General features: G+C 37.8%; 3 protein-coding genes across 6 annotated transcripts in view; 1 reads left to right on the top strand and 2 right to left on the bottom strand.

The window, feature by feature from the left end:
- The window catches only part of LOC131800153 (beta-1 adrenergic receptor-like), a 25601-nt gene extending 16169 nt beyond the window's left edge, over nucleotides 1-9432 (top strand). Inside the window, exons 1-3 of one of the 4 annotated variants that reach the window (XM_066169237.1) lie at nucleotides 2355-2413; nucleotides 7304-7606; nucleotides 8407-9432. In XM_066169237.1, the coding sequence (XP_066025334.1) occupies nucleotides 7310-7606; nucleotides 8407-9210 (1101 nt within the window). In that variant the 5' untranslated portion in view covers nucleotides 2355-2413; nucleotides 7304-7309 and the 3' untranslated portion in view covers nucleotides 9211-9432. Of the gene's footprint in view, nucleotides 1-2354; nucleotides 2414-4619; nucleotides 4841-7303; nucleotides 7607-8406 lie in introns of those variants that run through there. The other 3 variants (XM_066169225.1, XM_059117828.2, XM_059117829.2) reach the window with 3 other exon arrangements.
- Nucleotides 9433-10415: 983 nt separating this feature from the next.
- On the bottom strand, nucleotides 10416-16023 carry LOC131800154 (QRFP-like peptide receptor). The gene is made up of 2 exons (XM_059117830.2): nucleotides 15798-16023; nucleotides 10416-11535 (listed from the first exon to the last, which is right to left on the bottom strand). Exon 2 carries the CDS (start codon nucleotides 11496-11498, stop codon nucleotides 10416-10418), a length of 1083 nt encoding a protein of 360 aa, XP_058973813.1. The 5' UTR covers nucleotides 11499-11535; nucleotides 15798-16023.
- Nucleotides 16024-17384: 1361 nt separating this feature from the next.
- Nucleotides 17385-23358, bottom strand: part of LOC131800158 (U5 small nuclear ribonucleoprotein 200 kDa helicase) — a 30715-nt gene continuing 24741 nt past the window's right edge. Inside the window, exons 38-46 of the mRNA XM_059117840.2 lie at nucleotides 23072-23159; nucleotides 22656-22777; nucleotides 21635-21778; nucleotides 21026-21115; nucleotides 20278-20364; nucleotides 19853-19936; nucleotides 19589-19665; nucleotides 19265-19396; nucleotides 17385-18407 (exon numbers count right to left, since the gene is read on the bottom strand). Coding sequence (XP_058973823.2) covers nucleotides 18197-18407; nucleotides 19265-19396; nucleotides 19589-19665; nucleotides 19853-19936; nucleotides 20278-20364; nucleotides 21026-21115; nucleotides 21635-21778; nucleotides 22656-22777; nucleotides 23072-23159 — 1035 coding nt within the window. The 3' untranslated portion in view covers nucleotides 17385-18196. The remainder of the gene's footprint in view (nucleotides 18408-19264; nucleotides 19397-19588; nucleotides 19666-19852; nucleotides 19937-20277; nucleotides 20365-21025; nucleotides 21116-21634; nucleotides 21779-22655; nucleotides 22778-23071; nucleotides 23160-23358) is intronic.

The following is a 23358-nucleotide window of genomic DNA, read 5'->3' as shown; positions in this document are numbered from 1 at the left end:
ACTTGTCTGTTTTATACGCAAACCTTAAACCTAAGCGGTTTGAGGGGGTAGAGGCAAGTCGCTGCGTTCAGATCTCAACCAAAGACTATCACTAATAGCAATGAGGATTTAAACAAAAGTTTCTTTGATCTGATCGCTGAAATTCTGTGACCAAAAAAATTTACCTCACCAATGCCTAAATAATGGACTGACAATAGAAAAAACCCCACCAAAGCATCCTATTCTGTCGCAAAGGAAATTCAGTTTGAGATTTCAAGTTTGTCGACCCGTCCTTTTGAATTCAAAATTAATTCCTTCTCGTCGCAAAAAATAGACGATTGTCTTGGGCCTAACGAAACAGACCGCATGAGTCAATTATTGAATTGTTATCGGCTACAAAGTATCTTTGATGACCAAAATCGAGAGTACAAAAGTAAGTAAAAATACCGTACGCATCTCAGGCTTTTATCTTTGGACTGCACAAAGAAGCCGTAATCATTTTAAGACACTTCACCGGACGATCTCACGTGCGGAAAATTGATATATACTCAATGCGTGTTTGAATTTCTTTAAGTAAGCCATTTTGTCTAGCTATTTAGCTTTTTCATTCAATGTTTCTGGGCGTTTAAAGATATGTTATCATTACTTTTTTTTAAGTTTCCAGTATTTTACACCTAAAAAGTTTCTGGAGGCAAAAACACATATTGAATGATTTTTAAGATAACTTGAATTATCTTGACGCTTTATTACACTCACTCGTATTAAAAGTAGATTTTTTTAACATATGCAGTATGTGGCAAAATAATGTTTTGTTCGCGGCTCTTTGTGCGGCATAAAACTTTACTAATACGTCAACAAATACTTGTTGAATTCTATAAGAGTCATTTCATATTTGTGTTTGACCATCCCAAAGATAAGTTTTCACCTAACTCTAAAACAAAATCAAAAAAACGCGTGCCGAAAGTACAGTTATTGTTCCATCTTCAGTTTTTTTGGAGTCCATCCTCGTAAACAATGTTTTTTATATTGTTTTCTCTTTTTCCTGCTAAATGACGCATTTCAGTATTTCCCAACCAATGTATCATAAAATTAAAACATGTGTAAACGTAAAGCCAACGAATACAATTTCCCCCAATTAGCGCAGTCTTTCAGGATACTATCCGTATTTCCGTTTTGGAGACTATCCTTTTTTGAGCAGGCTACGGTTTTTTTCAAAATACAATGAGGAAGGATGGATCACTTATATACTTGTTAGCATAACTTTCAAAACGTGATGTTTTGATAGACATTTTGCGATTTTTCCAAAGCAACACTAGTGAAATAGCCTGGAAAACCGGACGCTCAAAAACCTTGGAAATGTTTCAACCGTGCACTAACTTCCTCATTGTGGGTGAAAATAAATTCCGTAGTTACTGACAGGTGTATCTGCCACCTTTTTCGGGAATATTCCTCTTGTGGTGAAATTGTTGACTACATACGAAACGAAATTAACAAAAAGCGGATTATTAAAATGTATTTTGAAAACGTCGCATTCAGGTTGCCGTGAAAAAACCTTTTAAAATTTGGTCTCTAACATCTGTAAAAAGGAAGGTTTCGTATTGCTGACAAAGCCAGAAAAACCTTTTTAGTCTAAAGATGTTTTGGAGGAGGTAAAGTAGGCGAAAATTTTAAAAATTGAGTCTTAAACTATAATTTCAATTCAAGTTACGAATGCTCCTGAACTAGGAAAAAATTTGACTTCCTATAAGAACGGATGAAAACAAATGTATTTATTGCTGACATTCGTCTTATTTTGATTGTGAATGATTTTTACAAATATCGATTTTTAAGAGAAGAAAAACATGTATGTCACGATGAATTGAAAACGCCTTTTGTCAAAGGTTTTGCTCTTCGCAGAAGTTCTTTTTGATAGACGGCTCGGTTTTTTTTATTTTTCATGTTACTTTTCTCCCATTTTAAGCGTAAAATCAAACAGGAAAATTAAAGAAATGTGTTTACATATGAAAACACTATAAATATAGCCTTAACGTCTAGATATCTGCAAAATAAAACCTGCGTGTGGCAGTATTTCGAAATATTACGGATGATGTCGATGATTATGTATCTTATTTCATCAGAAAGGAAAAACTCGCAGTTTTTTAAATGAAGATTGTACCCTGAGGCCGTCAGGTATTGAAGGTAGAATGTCACGAAAGCAATAAAATGAACGCACGTTGTCTGGTACAGCTTTATGTTATCAAGCTTTTCTCAGCCAACAAGCACATATGGTAATAATTTATGGAAATTTATCAAGCAAATGTAAAGATAGTTGGTTTGTTTTATCATAATTTCATACTTAAGGATTGGATACGAAGAAAAAAATTATTCCTAAGATACTCTGTGGCTTTCCGTGGAAATATTACTCATGCATTCAGTATAAAGTTTACCACATGAGGTAAAGGTTTTTGCAAACTTTACAGCTTTATTCAACAATTTAAAGCAAAATGAACACAATCGCCTGTATTTGGCTTTCAAGAGCAAGAAAGATGAACCCAAAATTGTTAAAGCTTTAGACTTAATTTTATTTCGTTTTAGCTCACACTGGGCTTAACCACAGGTAAAGAGGAACTTTCAAAGAAATAACTTTTGGTTTGGGAAATATCAATGAAGGCACATATGCCCTTAAATGAGACATCATATTCGTTTAAAAAAATGATAAAATTCATAAGCGCTTTGACAAAATTGAACCAGTGAAATCTCAAAATTTTGAAGGGAACATCTCATTGCTAAACAAAATGGCGAGTGTCCATACATGCTTCGCTAAAAAACACGTAATTTCATCGAGTCTTAAGGCTAGAGTAGAGAATCGAGGCAATCGTAAAACCCTGAAATTTAGTTTTGCTCAGACATTTGTAGATACAAATGACTCTTAAATGTTAAACGGGTTCCTTTTTGAACAACCCGATTATCGAATATTTCTTGCCTACGTCCTTTATGGTTTGCGTTAAACGCAGGTAATCACGCATAAGGAGATTGTCACGCGAGCCTAAGACGATTAGGAGTGGTGAGAAAACGATCTTCCCTGAATTAAATAATTTAATCTTTATTGCATGATAAAACGCACAGATTGGTCACGTTTTTCTTTCAATCAAAGCGAAAACAGTTTGAGAGCAAGTTTTACAAGTCGCTATGCATCCATTTTCGTTTCTTTCCACTAGCCCAGAACCGAACACGGGTTAAAATTGAAAGTTTGCGTGTATCCTACATATGACAAAAGCAAATTTAATAAGTTATGTTAGCGCACCGCGCGTGACTTTTTTTACCCGCGCAGAATTCGCCGAAAAGCAGGGACTTCTCGTGTTCTAATCTTCATGTATCATGAGAATCAATCTATGAAAAATTTCTACGCACAAAAATGTCTGACGAATCTTCTCTAAACTTTTCAAAAATAGGCAGATCTAGGCATCGGTCTTAAACCTAAAAAGTTGACTAATCACTCAGCAGGTGACTCCCAGAGAACATCGTGTCATACTGTGCGGAAATAAAGTTCTTCCGTGAAAAAAGAGAGTAAATCAGCATAAACAAGACGACAGAAAAATATCGTAAAGCAATAGAAAAAACGACAAAAAAGGTAGTCAAACTCCACAAAGGGGCCTTGCCACTCTTTTCGTGTTAGTGTGTCATAAGAAGTTTCCAGCAGTGAATAAAAATTATAAAAATTTATGAATTCGCAACATTAACTTAAATTAATTTCTACATTTTAAAGCTTTTTGAATGAGTGCAGTAAGCTTCTATAAAAATGATATCAGAAAAATTTATATCGAATGGCCTTAGTTAATTTAGCACCAGACATGAAAATAAAACGGGGCAGCGCTTCAGAATGAGAGCACATTTACAGCTTTTAACCATTATAGGAAACTTAAAGATAACAGAATTTCCACATCAAAAATTTTGCATTTAGAAAGCTTATGTTCAAGCGACTTTCAAGAAATAACTCGCAACCACTACTTAAGGAGCAGTTTATCAAGTTCAGGGGTTTTCCTTCGCCACTTCATAAAAGCGATGTCGATTTAGAAAGCTTTGGCAAAATTAAGGAATAAGCCAATAGTTTACTTTGAAAATTGTTTTGTGCGCTTAATAATTAAATACGAACATGACAATAGATCATTTATGAAGGTTGTTAAAAGCATCTTACGTCGTTTAACTTAAATTGGCGCAGAAAACAACATTAGGAACTTGATCATTTTACATGCTAAGAATAGCAATGCTCCCTAACAATGCAATCTCAAAAATAAGTCATGATTATTTCGTTAGTGTTCTCCAACATAAATGGAATCTTTATTTTAAATAGATTTCTCCAGTTTCCGGATAACTGCTGAGTTACAACCCAAATTTTAATAATTTAATTAAGATGCGGAATCTTTCTCGGATTGAAATAATTCTTCACCCAATTGTGTCTAACAACCTTAGACATGACTTAAGAAATCAGTTGAGAAACACTGTCACTATTTTCGTAGTATTTTGGATAAATTGCAGTTCTCAAAAAAGTGTATTTGCGAGCCTTATCACTTGCAGACCATGATGACAAATACTGTGCTCTGATTGGTGGAAATTACGCCCAATGCAAGGTTCTTACACTATATAAAGCACTTACTGTGATTCTTGGGACCCTACAGCATTAGACATCGTTTAGTTATCATTCCTAGCCAAGGAGGAAATAAGACACTTGTTCTACGGACGAGCCGGATAATCGAGATTACAAGAAAATTCATTTTCATTTTATGAAGGTAATGAACACCTACTTACCTTCGTTACTTTTCGACGCTTGTCAAAGAGTGTGATCCGTATTCTGTCAGCTTGGAAGGACAGCTGTTGTGTTGTGGTAAGCTTTCAGAGCACGTTTTTTTTCCAATTTACCGGTATCTGTCGCTTCAAAGAAGAGAAATCCATTCGCGAAATACTCTAAACTCTAACTTTCCGATTCAGGAGCTTTTCTATGATGTTGACAGTTTTTACAATCTCAGTTGTCCGCATAAATTTTGTTTCCAACAATAATTCAATACAGGCCGGGTCGGTTTCTTTTTATCTCCCTGCAATGAAACTTATCGACGCAATAAAATGAGCCGAGCGCACTTATATATATTTATATTGCCTATTGCTATTAAAAATACAATAAAAGAAATATTGGGAATCTTTTCAAATTCCGCTTCAATATTGCTGCCAAACAAAAAGTTATGTTTATTTTCTTCGGTTCTCATATGGATATGGAAAGTTTTCTTATCATTTCTTCACCTTCCATTGTCACTTTCACTTTTCTTTTTAATGTTTATAAGGTCGTTTTTCTTTACTTCCAATCCATGTCTCACAAGACAGACAAATTTGAGAAAAAACTCACCAAGAGTCATCGATTTCACTTAATTATATTGAGGTCGTGACATCGAGAAATCCACTTTTCGTTTAAATATTAACACTGAGATGCAAAATTAATCAGGTTCAGTTCTCTTTTTGTTAATGTCTCTGATCGATCAACACAGAAGCCAGCACAGTTTCCAGCTAAATTCATGTTTTCCGAGCTCAGATTGAGACAGAATTGTGGAAATACCAAATCATTTTACTTGCGAAAAGCTTACATGAGTAGCTTCAATTCTGAGGAAGAAACTCGAGTTTTTAAAATCAAGGATTAGTTGGCGTATTTCTAAAGATTTACTTCGCCCCTTCTCCAACCCGCGTTTGATCTTAGTTAATCAAATATTTGACCTCTGGTCTTATCCAACAAAGGTTCCTGATCTTCGCTGCATGATCGATTCTTTTCAAATGTAGTTATTTCCAACATTCGCCACACAAAATCTTTCAGACCAATTCTATTATCGTGTAAATAGCTTTCAATTTTAACATCGAGATTGTGTTCGTCTGCATTATAATGCCATATGTGCCATTATTAGTACCATTTGTGTCTCTTACAGACAAATGTTCTTTATTTATACTGACCACAAACACAGCCCACTAAACTGAGACTTTATCCTGCAGAGGTACACGTCGTGTGTATCCCTGGCTTTTTTTTTTTTTTTATTTTTTAAACTTATAGTGTTTAAAAAGCCGGGAAATCCCTCGCCAACGTCGGACTGAGGATAAAACCTACAAAGATTTGAAAATCGGCATTTTCGTGTCACTGTGCAAAAAAGCTGAACGCGCATGATGATACGTCGAAAGCGATTTTCAATTTACGATTTGAATCAAATGCAAGAAGAAATCTTTACAAAAAACTGCTTTTAAGAAATAGATAAAATACCTCTTTTCAATCTTTACTCCGGTATTAAATCCGATAGGACTCTTCATTCCTGTCAGTCTTTTGAAATCGTATAATTAACCGTGTTGTTGTACAGACGACCAACAAGTCATGTGCCTTTCATAAATCGGAAATTGCGTTACAATCATTATTAATCAGTTACCCTTGTGGGAAGTAGTTCGAGACGGGTGATTAAGAAAAACGGTATTTCCTGTATATGGAATATCTGTTATGTGTATTCATGTTAGCTGAGGCCTGTTTCTCGAAGGTCCCGGTAAATTAACCGTAATTAAGGCTGTTTCACCCAAGATGGGGGTTTAAAAAAAAATTAATATTACATGATAGAACTATCAACTAAAAAATATATAATAAACTGGTTGGGATATCAGAACTGGCTTCTCTATTCCTAACATTTTTATTTCAAAATAAAGCTCCGGGTCCATTTAGTTACCGTGACCTCAGAGAAACGGGCCCCTGGAACGCGAACTGTGTTATGAGCACAGAGGCTCTTACAACACTAAGCTGCGGGACTTTATATCTAGGGTAAGGCCGACCTTTGACGCTACCCTCGACCAGATGTGTGCCAAAAGGGCAGCTTTTCAAAAACACTGATTTTCTTGTTCCTTTATTTCTTTATTTTTTTCTTCCTTTTCTTCTTTCTCCCATTGGTAGGACAATTAGAACATTATTATATGTAAAGCACACGCACGAAAATGCACTCGAGCGTTTCAACCGCCGATGTTGTTGTGTTTTTGAATCAACGCCACGAAATGTGGACAAATGCATTTCACTAAATCGCCCTCCAAAGTCGACACAAAACTGTTGTTTTCCATTCAGTACGAAAACGCCTTTTTCAAATTTATCCAGCCAGAGGCTTTTGGTTGGGTCACCATAAGGTTATGGTGAAGTTTATAGTTTAAAAGTTTATTATGTTGTTATGAATCCTCTCCCCCTTAATACCATCTGATTTCCCCAAAATCCTCTGCTGCCCTCGTCTCCTCCAAGAGATAAATAATAAGCGGTCCTAAAGCTTCCACGTGCTGTGTTTCAATTTTTCAGCTGGCTATGACAAGCCCCACTCCAAAGCTGAATAACAATGAAACCAACGTTGAGGAGAAATTCGACCGGGAAACAATTCTCATTTCCATCACATTTCTCATTATTATCATCTTATTGGCGCTGTTTGGAAATGTTCTGGTCGTTATTGCCTTTCGTGTGTTTCAAAACCTTCGCAATATGACCAATTATTTCATCGTGTCACTTGCTGTGGCAGACATTTTGGTGGCAGGGATTTCGATGCCCGTCTGGGGCGCGTACATCATCACAGGACCAGAATGGAAGTTTGATATATGGGTTGAACAGGTAAGTTTGACTATTTTATTTTTCTTTTCTTATTCTTTAATAGTAACATGTAGCTTTTCCAATTTTTTAATGCTCGCCTTATCAGTTCCCGAACGAAATTTTTTTGTCGAGTTTTTTTTTGTTTTTTTTTTTTTTGCAGCTATGAAGACAAGGCCTTAAAATGATTATAGCGATGTCTTTAAAAATGCTCTCCCCCCCCTCACTTTTGACGAGTTACAGCACAGGCGGCCCAAGCTCCAGCTGTGAGATGATTATCTTGCACAAAAACAGAATTTATAAGAGTTTGTATGAGAATATTTACGACCGCTCTAAGGAATAAAACAATACGTCAAATTCTCAATGAAAATAACTAACCTTACTTCCACAGCGTATCAATTGTTATCCGACCGTTTACTTTGATGAAAAGAACCCATTTTAGCGAGCTGTCCATTTCGAGGTTTTCAACTTACGTAAGAAAAGCCCGTTGAAAACCTCGAAATGGACAACTCGCTAAAACGGTTCTTTTTATCAAAGAAAGTGGTCAGATAACAAGCGATACGCTGTGGAAGTAAGATGAGGTATTTTTATTCAGACAAACTCTTATAATTCCGCCATGACTGTTATTGTGCAAGATGATTATCTCACAGCTAGAGCTTGGGCCGCTTGTGGTTACAGTAATGTTTTCAAACCTGGAATATGATTTGATGACGATAGGGGGTCAATGTTGGATTAGGGGAGGGGTAAGTGCTTAGATACTGATATTGATTCAGTATTTGCAACCTTTACATAACTGATTTTTTTTTTTCGTCACTTTGTCATAGGTTTGGAGCTGTGTCGACATACTTTGTGGTGTTGCATCAATTCTCCATCTTTGTTTCATAAGCTTGGAACGTTATGTATGCATTACCTCACCACTCACTTACCACGACAGAATGACAACCCGCAAGGCTGTCATTGCCATTTTTGGTATATGGTCGTTTTCCATCTTCATGGCGGTATTAAAAATCATCCTTTGGTCCGTTCCCCCACCTTCCTATGAAATTGCCGTCAGTGTTTCTTGTTTCTTTATTCCTCTGGTCATTATGCTCATATGTTACATGCAAATCTACAGAGCCGCGCATCATCAGATCAAAAAGATAATTCTAACAGTCCATGGCAGCCCAAAGAGATTTCTTCTCTCCAAAGAACTCAAAGCGGCCAAAACAGTTGGAGCAGTTATTGGCGCTTTCGTCATTTGTTGGGGCCCATTCTTCGTCTTAAACCTCGTGTATGCTTTGTGCAAAAGCTGCTCACCAATCCCTGAAGAGGCGGTTCTGGCAGCTAAGTGGTTGCATTATGTCAACAGCGTGTTAAACCCAATCATCTATGCCTGTATGAACAAGGATTTCCGTTCAGCTTTTAAGAAAATCCTTGCGTTTTCTTGTTTCTATATTGTCCCGGGTATTCGGAGACAGGAAATGGTCTGGGAGAGATCGATTTATAGCGAGCGGACCTCGCTTAGATCAACCAGAGGAAGCTCATTGCGAGGGAAAAGTTCCTTGAAAGACAACAGCTCTCTGCGATCTTGCACATCTCATGTCGAGATGAATGGTTATCATTCATGTGACAAACCCTATTTCGTTTAATTTTTGACCCTACCTAAATGCAGATAAGCCAGAGAAAAACGAAGGAGCTCTTAACGCATAGAGCGCTTTCCGGCCTACGAGCGCATTTTCCAAGCTGCTGGAGGGGGGAAACGAACAAGAGCGACGGCGTATGTGGGGTGCGTGGCGCTCGTTAAGTGTTTGTTGTGATCGGCGGAAGTTTGAATATAACAAATCATCTCTCCTTTCTTCAATTTAGGGAATGGTCATTATTTATAGCCGGGGAGGGTGGGGGGAGAAGGGTGCAGGATTTTACGAGGGTCACAAAGTTTTCAGGGGGGGACTGAGGGGATCAGTCGTCGCCAACAGAGTTTAAAGGGGGGAGACTACAGAAAATGGACTTCCATTTAACTTCCAATGAGGGGGGGGAGTGGGGGGGTCAGATAAATTTTATCGTGACAAAACCGAATACTCCGGGGACCCCTCCCCCCTCCTACAAAAACAATACATAAATAAATAAACAAAACAGGTGATAAATAATGATCAAATGAAACTGTAATAAAACGTGTGATCACTCTCCGCCTTCGACGTAACGTATATGATCCACGAGCGATAATTCTCTCTTTCAATGGCAAAGTGAAACATAATTGGACACAATGAAAGATCGGGAATCGAGGTTGCACTTTTGATTTGATCGGGTCAGAACGGAAAATAAGGAGAAGGTCACAAAATGAGATTGGCTCATAATGGACAAATTGTCAGTTTTAGAAAGCATCTACAAAGTAGTTCTCAGATGAAATATAAACGAGGAAAAAAAAAAAAGGGCCTGGAATTTCAACTTGGGCGTTTCCTTTGGAAAGCCCGAGTAAAAATCAAATATTAGCAAAATGGACAAGTTTATAATAACCACAAACAATTTAGTCACATCATGATAGTTTTCGCCGATCTGTTATACGGTAAAAAAGTGGATATCACTGAGGGCTTGATCCTGTTTTGTGCCAAAAAACAATCAAACTGAGAGTCTGATTAGTTAAGAAATTAGGGCGAGTTTTATGTCGAACAATCACATAGCAAAGTAAAGACGGTCAATTACAAATTACACATTGATTTATTTCATATTTATTACTTGTTCTCGGACTTCTTCACCGAAAAAGGAACCCACTTTAATTTGCACCAGTTTTCATAAATAACACCTGATCATTTGTATACTAGTTGTTTTTTAAATGAGTTGATAGCAACTGAGAAATTTATAGTTGACATTCCGTCATTGTTTCTACAGTCCATGCCCTCTCGTTGATTCCCAAACGTTCGCTAGTTCTTGCTCGTCGCCTTGGGCGCCGCAGGCAAAGACATGCCCAAAACACGTTCCTAAACTCCCGCTGATAATTTTCACTAAACAGCGCATAAAGCACAGGCGTCAGCGCGCAGTTGGAGTGGGCGAAAAGAAGTCTAAGATACAGAATATTGCATGAGACTTTCACGTCATACGACATCAAAACGGCAATAATAAAGTATAAAATCCAGCAAAGAATGAAAGCAGTTGTAACTACGAGCACCATTCGGGACACTTTTCTGTTCATCTCCGTAGCTTGTGTGTTCTCGGTTGTAACTCTATTTCCAGGACGACTTCTTCTCTTTAAAGAAAAGATCGTTGCTGAATACAGAGCGATCATGACTCCCATGGGCGTGGCATACATGCCAATCAAGTTGAATTTGTGGTATAATACTGAGGAACCTGGCCAAAACACTTCATCCAGAGAGAGGCTGCAGTATACTTTGCCACAGTGTTCACCAATTTTGTTTGCGATCAAGATTGGAATCCTAAGAAGCGAGGATATCATCCATGTAAGAGCGATTAAGTAGCGCGCCGCTTTAGTGCCGTTGGCCAAAGTCTTCAATGGACGTACAACAGCTAGGAAACGTTCACCGCTGATACAGATTGCAGAAAATATTGTCACACTGACAGCTGTCTCATGAATGAAGTACACCAGTTTACAAAACACTAACCCAGCTATGCCTTCGGAAAGCCATTCGTAACCTCTTAATAGAATGCCAATCACTCTCGGCATGTACACCAGTGTGATCAATAAATCGCTCATAGCCATGTTCACGATAAAGAAGTTTATCGCCTTTCGCATGGGGCGACTTCTGAAGACAACAAACGCGACCAGAATATTTCCAACCGTAGATCCCAAAATAATAAGAGCATAAGGAAGCATTCTTGCTATTCGTAGAGCCACAGAGTCACTGTCGAAGCAGAAGCTTTTGACCGAATCTGTGTCAACTCCGGAGCAATCTTTTTTAATTACCCAAGCACTTTCATCTTCCATAGTTAAGCGGCAGGTGTAGGTGGCGCTTCTAGGTGGTCTGTAATTTCAGATAAGAATGAAAGTACATCGTTGTTAGAAATCGGCGAAAGTATCGCTTGAAAGCGCTTCCTAACAGCTTTCGATACAATCGAGTAAATAACGATATCTGTCTGTTGATACTTCATGAAATGCAACAGCCTCCAGTTACGTAACATCTTATTTTTGTCAAGGTTGATGAAGAATCAGCTGGTTCCGGCAAATTTGTTCCTGTAGCGTAGCGAGTTTCGAAAAGCTTACGTAATTAACATCACTTTCGATGCAATGTCGTTAAATATCATAATTTGTTACGATCGGAACAACTTCATAGGAGTAACGAACCTCATCACAAAAACAAGTCATTTCGAAATCGTTGATCATTCGTTTGCACCTCAGAATACACTCAAATTAAAACGAACGATTTAAGAACGATGAGCGATAAAAAAAATACGTAAGATTTTGGGAATTAAGTCAACTTAGAAGTGTTTGTAGGTCGTGCGGGAGAAAATAGTGCGTTAAATTAACCAATCACAATTGCTGTAGTTGGTTGAAAATGTGAAAGCCAAAATGAATAAAATCAGCAAGAGGCATTTCGTGGGAGTGCCGCGGGAGGTGCACACAAGAAAGTTTATGAGGAATGAGGAAGAACCTTTTTGTAACTAGAGAGCGGTACTGGCATGATCACTTGTTCAACAGCTTTTTAAACTTAGTTACGGTGGTTTGAACTTTCTTGTTATAATTTTGCGTTGATAACTATCGAAGTATTTCATCTGCCCGCCGATGCGCGCAACAATCTCTTAAAAGCTATCGGCAAAGAAATAACTTCCTTAGAAGAATGGAGAATCTCCTTCTAAAATATTGACGTACAAGAGTGTGCAAGAACTCATAGGGGAAATAGTAAAGATATCTTTAACTTACCCTAATGAATAAGACGAAGTGCTTGGCAAGGTTTTCTTGTGTTGTATTTTCTCTGTTCGCGGGTAAATATTTTGAAAAACGATTTCTATTCAAATGGAATGGCTTTAAATGACTGACGCACTTCGAAAGGAGAAAGAGTCAATTGTTATTCATTCATTAGCACCCTTAAAAACAATTAAAAGGAAGCAAATGATTATGAACAATTGGCGATAAAACGAGAGAATTTGGCAACATAGCTTATTTCGGGAAGCGCTGGAGAAGATAACCCGCCAAATTAGCCAATCACAGTCCACGTCGCAGCGGGGAGATTAAACTCATCTCTGTTATTGGTTGAATCAAAAGAAAATTCAATAAGGGGCATTTCGTGGGAGTGTCAGAGGAGGTGTCTAATTGGATAAAACAACATTTTCAATGCAGAGTGATGAAAAAATGAGAAAAAAAAATTCCAATTTCAGGCGATACTCACAATGCCTACAACCTTACGCCTTTAAAAATTTGTTACAGTGGTTTAAATCTACCCGTTTCCATTTCACGTCGATAAACATCTAAGTGTTTGCGGTGCGCACAAAAGTTTCTTAAAAGCTACTGGCTAAAATAAAAAAAAAACATCCTCCTTCTAAGATATCACAATGAACCAGACTGTACCGGAAGTCGTAAGGGAAATGGCCACTATCTATAGTTTACCTTAATGAATGAGAAGACGAGGTTAGCTTGATTTTTTTATGAAATATCTCCTGTGTATATGAAGATTTTAGCAAACGATTTTGTTCAAACGAGATGGCTTCATGAAACACTTCGAAAGGAGAGCAGATCAATCCTAAATCGTTGTTCATCTGCTAACACTTTTTAATACAATTCAGAGAAACAAGCAATTGGAAAGCATTGCGCTTAAATGCGAGATTTCGGCGATAATGTCAACTTTGTATCTTTTGCGAGCCACCGGAAGAATACCACCCACCATATTAACCAATCACAGCGCGCGTAGTAGCAGAAAGATCAAAGTTACTTTTGGCATTATTTGAGTTTTGAAAACGTAAAAGCTAACAAATAATTTCGGTAGGGGGCATTTCGTGGGAGTGTCATGGGAGTTGCCCATAGAAATGTTTCATCGGCCTAATAATGCACGTTATCAATCTCTTTAAAAGCTATCGGGAAAAGTAATAGAAAAGAATAGAACCTAAAAATATGGCAAACCTCCTTCTATGATATCGCGGTGATGGATGGAGTGTCAAAAATCGAAGACGAAATGGCAAGGCTCTATAGCTTACCTTACAGACCGAGAAGATGAGGTTTGTAAGATGTTCTGATATCTCCTGTGTACATGAAGATTTTTGGAAACGATTGCTATTCCAACGGAATGGCTATAAAATGACTAACGCACTTTAAAAGAAGAACGGCTCGATTCGAAATCGCGGTTCATTTGTTAGCACTCTTTAGAACAATTAACAGGAAGCAAATGATTAAGAACAATTGGCAAAGAAACGCGAGATTTCGGCGACAAGGTCAATTTTGTATAGATTGCAAGCCGCCGGGTAAATACAACTCGCTTACGTAACCAATCACAGCGCGCGTAGTAGCTGAGAGATGGAGTAATTTTTGTCATCGGTTGAATTATGAAAACGGAAAAGGCAAACATGAATAATTTCTGTTAGGGGTATTTCGTGGGAGTGCCCTGGGAGGTGCCATATCTCATAGAAAGTTTGAAAAATGTGAAGATAACTTAGTTTCACCAGACAATACTCTCGTTACCTGCTCTTTGCGCGGTTCAAGGGCGATCGATCGTGTTAATGAACAACTAAGTATTACATCTGCCTGTCGAAACATGGCGACAACCTCTGAAACACGGTTTTGCAATGCCCCCGCTGTTATCGACAGTAAATTTTTTTTTAAAATACTGATTTCCTAAAGAGAAAAGGAGCTTTAAATGTTTCTTTTTCGTAGAGGCTTTGAAGAGTAACAATAGCTTTGAATCCTAAACTGTTGATAGCTTTTATAAAAGTGATTGATGATGGTAAATATTGAGTTCTGCCAAGTGATAAATTGACCGGATTTAATTGCAAATGTTTCAATAAGTTGGTGCTGATTGCTTGAAGCAAGGTTGAAATCTTTTTAAGTCAAATAAGCCTTTTATGTTCTCCAAATTAAATGTAAACATTATGGCAGATGGAAATGGGGAGTATTTCATATACTTTTTCCTCAAAAGCGTGGATACGATTTAAAATGAATTATTTTTTGAGCGGCCCTAGTGGAATAAAGCCAAGTGTTATGAACTGGCTCGGAATTCATCCTTCGAGGAAATTAAATATTTTATCTTTGGAACCAATTTTTGTTGGACTAATCAGACGTCCTTTGTGGCGAGCATCAGTTTAGCTTTAAAATAAACATTCGGCATATAATTACGCTTCGTAATGATGTTGTGCATTAGATTTCTTATGCTGGAAAATTCAATCAGTAGGAAAGTCGAGTTGATATCTCCAATTTTCAGATCTTTTACCCTTCTCTCCATAATCAAATTCACTCAGTAGATGTCAGTATATTTCCTGACTAAACTTACATCGACTCCTTCGTGAATCAAGTTTCTTCAAAGATTAAGCTAATACTTGGGCAGAATTCTTCATAATCTACTTGAAGTCGACTGTTGTTGTTGTGCACGGAGAAAGTGTTTAATTGAAAAACATGAACTGAATTTAAAGCTGTCGGACTGTTCTTACGGATTTCTTGCATTCTGTTTCGGTCATTCAGCTGTAAATTTTTGTCAAAGATGTATCTCCGATTCTGATTTAAACTGATACCTAAAACTTTAAACTCTCATGTCTTTTAGTTTCTTTATCTTCAAGCGCTTCTGTCGACCTCTCAATCAATTTCAGTTTGATCTCCTCGTTAGATTTTAGAGTGAAACCACCGACAGTTTTAACAAAAAAATCGAATGAATTAGGACTAATTCATGAAAAAACCTGAAATTGCGAAATCACGATTGGATATGTTTCATTTCAGCCAACCGACAATTTTCATAATTAACATGCAACACTCTGTTTACTTTGTTACTCCCCAAGTAGTCCGGTTTCTTTGAAATCTGCAGACGGAAAATAAATATTTGGAAATTTGTCTCAATTGCATTTTTTTGCAACAAAATTTTGGTGAGAACCCAGCCCAGCCTTGTTTCCTTTACGCCTGGTTTTCGTGTCTTTTTTTTCATGATGTTCCAATTTTTCCATCACATTTCTGAATCCCTATTTCTCATTTAGCATAGCCAAACATGAAACATAACATTACAAATAAATGAAAGAAAAGGTTATCTTAACGGAAAATATTTCAGTGAAAGAAGAGAAAGCTTATTCAGAATGGAAAAATAAATCTAGGACTTACCTCTTCTTCGTGAAAAAAAAGGAAACTTTTGCAGTTTCCTTCTTGGGTCGAGTTTTATAATAAAGACAAAGTTTCCTCCCAAGGCACAATTCAAAAACTTGCCGAGAAAACTTTAGTTACGGTGTTTAATATGCACATATGTTGAAGCAGTGATTTCACACGCTATCACTGAAGTAATTTCGAACGCCTTTTGATGCTTGTTACTTTCGGCTGACAAAATAAATCTCAAAACTTTGGTTTCTTCTGTCGAGAAAAAAAACCCTACCATAGTATAGAAAGAGATAATTGACCGCACCTACACAAAGTTACGAGAAGATATTACGGAACTGATTTCAGATTAAATGCTAAAAAAAAATACGCTACTACCTCAACTTCATATGTAAATTTAACAACTTACGTCGGTTGTCATTGAATAAAAGCCAAAGTACTGACAAAACAATAGAAAGGTCATTTCGAAATAAATTCCATTTCCGATTTAAAAGAACCTTCATTCAGATAACAGCCTTCACGCATTTGACAGAATTTTTTCTTTGCCGATGAAGCAAACATTGCAGCGGCCAAGGGAGGTTTTAAGACTGGCGGGTAAGAGTCTGACATTCTCGACAAAGTAGAAATATGAAGCTGTTAAACATAGTCATTTGAAAAGCTTTCAAGTTAGTGGCGCAGTTTGACACCTACGTGAATGCACTTTACTGGGCGAAAAATCACTGCCCCGTGATGTACTTTATAAAGGCCTCGGAAGAAATATTATCTTTAAATGAAAGAAATTTAAATACCTTTAGCTATTCATGACAGGCACTGTAATCTCTGTATTAAAGTTGAGGATAACGTCACTGAGATTTAAAGAGAGTAATTATAAAATGCTGCATTCATGGTGGACTTTTTTTGTCTTTTAAAGTGCGAAACCTTTCGTTTTTCCTAAACGGCTGGAAAAGTTAGGCATTTAATCGTAACGTCAAAGTATGGCAAGGCACAAAAACTAACCTAGCTAATTATCGGCGAACAATATCAGGGGAGAAAAAAAGAATGAAAGATATACTTCGCGTTTGGTTTGGAAAGTCATTGAAATGATGTCTTGATCCTCAGTCAGTTACTTAAGATTTTATCATCGGAAAAGTCGACATTTTTTGTGCGTGTCTATGTGCTTCGCCGCACGGAAGTCTCAAAAATAACATCGTCGTCTAAGACTTTTAAAGATAAATAGAGGAAGATAGTTTACGTCCGCTTTCGAAGGTAATTCTCATATTAAATTTGAGCCCCAAAATAGACCAAGAAAGCAATCTTTAAAAAAGGCGAACATAATGCAGTTTTGGTTGTTATCTCTCCAAGACATCTACGTTAAAACACTTCGAGAGATGTAATGTAATGATTTTGGAAAAGTTATTAATTTCTAAAAATAGAATATTTTGCCCTGTCGACGGGCAACTGAAACACTTGTCAGACTGCTTATTAAAGGTCCCTTCAGGTAAAATTAAATTGTCGAAGTGAATGTTGAAAAGCTCAGCTGTTGGCGACTGATCGTATTCGTCATTTACTGAAGTAAGGGCTTTTGTTACTCTCGAAAGAGCTCAACTTATCAGCTTAAACTGATTATAAAATTGCGATATTTTTCCCTTTTATACGCCGGACAAATTCCACAATCGGAAAATAAGTTTACCAGAGACCAAGGCAACATTGTCAAGCCTCAAACATGTCTCCAAGATCCAGCAAGATCTTGTATGACGAACATTTAATAGATGACAATGTTAATAGTGCCAGTATAAAGGAGGTGAACAAAACTTACTTATGTAAATGACTTGCCAACAAGGATTGCAAGAGAAACTGTACAAGTTTTACCTAACAGTCTACCCTTGGGGGTTTTACATTGAAAAGTACTAATGCGTAAAGCGATCACAAATATATCTTAAAAGGAAATCTTTTCAGTGCTTTACGTTATGTTTAAGGCTGATCCAAATGCAGGGTTGCATTAATAAGACATCCGGTATTTCATTTATGGGTACGTTTGTATACACAGTCAGTCTAATTAATGAAAAATGTCTTTTACACGAGCTCTATTCATTTTCGAACAAGTTTACAATGTCCTACAATATTTAATGGCACTTATGGAGAAAGAAGTTTAAAATAACTCTCCAAGAATCGTTTAACTTCTTTCGAACTATTTCCACATCGCTTTAATTTATTGCATACTGAGGTTTTCAAGAAAGACTTACTGTTAAAAAAAAGAAAAAAAAACACTTGCTAAGGTTTCTTTTAAACCGTAGTCGCTCAACTATTATGTACATTGGGAGTAGGTATCTGCCGCCACAATCTGAAAGACGGGATTGCCTGACTTAAGTGTTCCGTTGCAGTCACGCGATAACGATGACAGAATTTGTTCAGTTTTTGTATCAAACAATATCTTAATCATCAGCTTCGCTGTCGACGCTTTCCTCGTCTCCACTGGCGGCTTCTCCGACGTTAATCTTGAACGGATATTCTTGATCACACCCCATGTATGTGTCACACATAAAAAACAGAGTATAAGAGTAGTTCCCAGGCGAACTCGGAGCCACAAAGTCCAGTTTAACCTTGGCCTTCTGTTGAAGCGTAAGACGCTTGATCGAAATTAATCTGAAAGAAAAAGAAACGTTTCAAAAGAGCTTCGTTACGATTCGCGATTTTTTTTTTGTCATATGTAAACTTTCTTACTACTGAAAAAAAAAATAGAAGTGACAACTTACGGCTTTTCTGTTAAATAGGTTTTTATCTACCTAGGCTGAAAAAAAACATTCTCTTCGCTATTAATATTCCTTTATATAATTTTTTTATTGTACTTTATTGTTCCTGAAAAGCCCCTATGGGGTGAGATCAGTGAAATAAGGTATGTATTGATATTAAAAAAAAGATGGTGGCAAGTTTTGGCTCAGTCTTCGAATAGAGTAAAATGTCGTTTATCTGCTCGTGGACTTGCAACAACAACATAATTCCCCCAAGGAATAGATTTCTGATTTTGCGCTCCGATACGGTAACAATGAGCTACAAAGTAACTCTTTTAAAATATTAACAAAAATAATTAATAAACTTCTCAAACTTCTAAACGGCTTAAAGTACATGCGTCGGCATAATAACTTGGTGACGATCTGAAGGCTGGCTGGTATCGCTGTTAAGCACTAGAGGATCTTTGTCACATAGCCTCATCTCAACACCGGAAGAAGGGAGAATTTGAGAAAATCATCCAAATCTGAGAAGCCTCTGGTGGTTTGTAAAACTATCGACAAGAGACCTATAGCTTTTACAGAATATTTTAAAAAAATACAGAACAAGTGTTTAAGTCTAAGACTTAACGACTGAGTTTACAAACGATTTTCTTAACACACCTATCGACCAATTTGAGTGCGAAAACCATATGAAATATATAATAAATATCTCTAATTCATCTTGGTTTGCTTTGTGATTAAAATCTGAATCTAAAAGTGCCGTCTTCTTACCCATTGTTCTTGGTGTCCCCGATAACTAACCACCAGCCCTCTTCTCTCTTTCCCGGAAAGAACGGTGCTATCACCGGTCCTGGCTGCTCATCCTCACGATCAAGGTCCACCACAACATTCACAGGAGAGCCCCTTCAAATAAGGAACCAAGGAATATCATGTTTAGTCCAGGGAACCACAATTGCAATAAAGCGCGCTATCATTGTCATCTACACAATAATTCACATACTCGGTGCAACAGACTTCTTGACTAACACACATAATAACGATATTCAAAACTCTAGTAGAAACAGCGAAATAGTGGAGGATGCAGTTTGAACTTACGCAGAGATATCGTCCTTATCCTGTACCTCAAAGGACAATTCAATGTTTGGATATCGGTTACAAAATCTGGCAACATCCTGCAATGAAAGAAAGGTAGAACAGTTGGGAAAGAGAGGCAGACAGACAGACTCAGACAAGACAGACTCAGACAGACAGACAGACCGACCGACAGACGAACAAAACGAACGACCGACTGACCAGAAGACCGACAGACAGAGACGTAGCAACACATGTTAAGTTTAACTAAACATAGCAGTTTCTTACCTGCATCTGGCTGTCATCAAGTTTCAAAAGTTTGTTTCTTTCGTCGTCTTCCAAATCCATGATGTCAAACACTGATTCCACTCCCTGAAATATACCAAGGTTGTGCTTTCAGAAATATTGAAAGGAGCCCAGAGCTCTGAAACTGTGAAATCCAGGGTGCCCAGCATATACTTTTCATGGAAAAACTAAAATTCCTTAGTCGCCCATGAGCAAAAATTAGGCGCCAGGGCGAGCGCTGCTAGACCACAGCCATGTAAACCGCATGAAAATTTATTTTATTGTGCTTTAAATATCACAGTGTTTCTCGTATTTAACAAGTCAATTCAAGGCCACTTCGTGATAAGAGAATGTTATACTCTGTAAGTATTACAATGCATCCTTGAGCAAATGGGCGTAAACCCTAATGTGAATTGCCTTTAAAGTACCTTATCAACGCATCGTTTGATTATCTCCGAGCTGAAATGAGGAATTTGCTTCAGGTAAGAATCTTTGCTCCACATGGCCTGAGTAACCTACATAGAGAAAATGAGAATGTGAACTGTGAATACTACTACAAACAAAAATTTCTGCACCACGGTATTCCAAAATTGCATTAGCTCGCCTTACTTCGCTTGGTGATTGGTTTTGAACTCTCAATCCACCCTTCAAACCAATCTTTATTTGGGTGTCGAAAATATTCCTTGATTACATTGGTTTTGCAGCACTTCGCACTGTGATATGACCAAAGAATTTCGCACTCCGCTCTCAACCAATCAGATGCAAAAATAAAACCATACACGACTTGGTCGCCCGCGTTTTCCCGCGCTTTAGGCAGTTTGGTTGTTATCACTCTGACTTCCCATTGCCTCCAAAAAGGTATTTTCTTTTCATTTGATTGGCCGTTGAGATTACTTTGGTTTTGGTTTTACCACAATCAATCAAATACTCAAAAACCAATCGGATGCGAAACTAAAACCATTCGCAACTTGGTCATCCACGTTTTCCCGCGCTCCATTCATTTTTGCTCGTTTTCATGGTGAGCTTTCATTGGCTCCTTGTGACATTTTAGTTTGTTCTAATAAGGCGTAGTAATTACTTTGGTTTTTCATTCAACAACAATCAAGCGAAAAGAGCTCTCAAGACCTTCAAAATCCTTCCCCTCTCTCTTTTGAGAGTGCGCATGCGCCCACTTACCATTTGGGCAAGCTCCATGGCGGCCAGCGCAGGTGACAGCCATCCGTTGCTGCTCAACACATCTACACAGGCTTGAACAAGACGCATGGCCTTGAAAAAAAAGGGAAAGATAGTTGCAGTGCAATCCAAAAAATATCCACTAGATATGATCCTCAGCATTGAAAAAACCTTGGAAAAGAAACCCGCTTGCTCCACATATCTACACCTCTTTAAGTCCTTGCTGGTTCCAACTGTTTTTTTTCTCTCTTTCTTAGTTTGTTTCGTTGATCTAGTACCTCTTCTTTTCTTTCCTATTTCCATTTGATCATTCGCTCGGTAGTTAGTTTCATCTTTCACTCGCCCTCCCGCTTTTTCGTCAGACCGTTTGCTTCTACTACAAGAGCTCGCAAACTCGCTAGTTCAGTCACCCTTTCATTTACCCGTCTTCGATCGACAGCGAAAACCACTGTTTTCTTGTTGACTCGTTCATAAGCCTGATCGTTCCCTCCAATCTTTCGCTAGCTCACGCGTAAATCGTCCTGTTTACTCGTTCGTTCGCTAGGCTGGTTCTTTCACTAGCCAGCCTTCCTTCACTCTACCACTCTATTATTCTACCACTCTCCTTCATACCTTGCCAAGGATGGTCTCTGTGTCTGACTGCATCTCAGCCGACAGTTGCATCCGGGACATATGAGCTTGGATGAGCAGGTTTGTCTTGACGTGAGGATCGTTATACTTGGGATTTGCGACTTTGTGGGGCACTCGATTCATAAGCTAAAACAGAAAGAGAACAGCGACTTCACCACAATGCCAGGTTTGCCTTCTAGACTAACCCACACTGCAGCCACAGCTTGGCCGTTTGACCCGCCTAAAGAGTGACTAGCATATAACTTCTCCTTAAAATATTAACCCTAAATCGCACATTAAGGTCATGAGAATTAAAGAAATGATCACCAACTAAATTGAGTCGTATCAACTAAGTTGAAAACGTAAATTGGCCACGGTAAAGGGTAAAAAAGCTGACGTTTCCAGCTCTGACGAAGGGCTAACGCTGGAAACGTCAGCTTTTTTTACCCTTTACCGTGGCCAATTTACGTTTTCAACTCAGTTGTTAACACTAAATTACCTGCTATACTCTCCCACCGACGCAGCACCACAGTTTAGTTAGAAACTTACCCCCTTTAAATTGGGTGGTGATTGTTAAAAAAATTCTCCTTGTCGGCACCTCACGAAATGTATGAAGAATATGCATACTGATGTTAGGGTCTAAAGGGTTAAATTTATTATACTAATCCTTATTCCTCACTGATCATTATCATAAACCAAATAATCCACATGGCTTTCTTCAGAATCAGGTAAAGCATGGGTTTGTTTTAATCATTTTGATCAGCAGGTTCCATTTTTACCGCTATCCTTTGAAAATTCAAAGGATTTCAAATTTGGGTAAATTCAATTTCTGTACCACGAAGTGACTAGGAGTATCGCTACATTTGAATGTATCACGTCAAGTTTTTCTGACCGTCCGTTTGTAGGTCGGTACCCATTTCATCGTTTGATCACCACACCCCCGTGCAGTGACCTCGATCACTATCGTAAAATTTAAACATTCAAGTTGGAATTCTCAGGAGGGTGGGCTCCAGGTCTCTCTCACCTGTTTCAAAGTGGTGTCCTCGTGGTGCCTGATAGGAAGTCTCTCGTATTCATAAGCGGATGAGATGATTTCTATCAAGCCTCGCAGCTTTGTCTTTGCGTTTAACGACACACTGAACAGTTCTGAAAAGTGAAACGAAACAGATGGTTGGACAAATGGTTCGAATCTAATAAACAATAACAATAGGAAAGTTTAAGTGAGACTTGTTGCTATGCAATGTTTTGCCTTCGTATTTCTTCAAAAAATCAATTTCGAAATCTACAGTTAGCTTATACTTCTATTTCCTCGCTCAAAACTCCCTTTTTGTCTTCAATCAACGACTAAAATTGTGACCGTATGGCGAAATATGAAGTCAAGTAACAAGACCTAAAAAAAATTACCATCTTAACTTTTTAAATTGACACACAAGATCTTACCAATGGTTGTGTAGTTGATGTAGTAATAAGCTGCGATCATTCCAAGATTTAACGGCGATACATCCATTTCATCCTCAATCGACAAACACTACAAGAGAAGAATACAAGAAATATGAATCGATAGATTACTGTTTATTCTGTATGTAACCCGTACACTTTTATTAATCTTTCATCCTAAGATCCAATTACAAATTCTCCTTGCTCACTGCCACACGATTCCTAGTAAATTGTTCAGAAGAATTTGGTTTTAACCCCAAAATAACATTATTTAGCATGTAAGTTTGTCT

This window comes from Pocillopora verrucosa, chromosome 1, assembly GCF_036669915.1.
Source record: "Pocillopora verrucosa isolate sample1 chromosome 1, ASM3666991v2, whole genome shotgun sequence".
In the NCBI taxonomy this organism is placed as follows: Eukaryota; Metazoa; Cnidaria; class Anthozoa; order Scleractinia; family Pocilloporidae; genus Pocillopora; species Pocillopora verrucosa.
The sequence above is the reverse complement of the archived record's forward strand: the minus strand, read 5'-3'. Positions and strand labels throughout refer to the sequence as shown.

What these genes read in the sequence shown, in the direction of transcription:
- LOC131800154 (XM_059117830.2), bottom strand. Translation starts at nt 11,498, where the DNA reads ATGGAAGATGAAAGTGCTTGGGTAATTAAAAAAGATTGCTCCGGAGTT.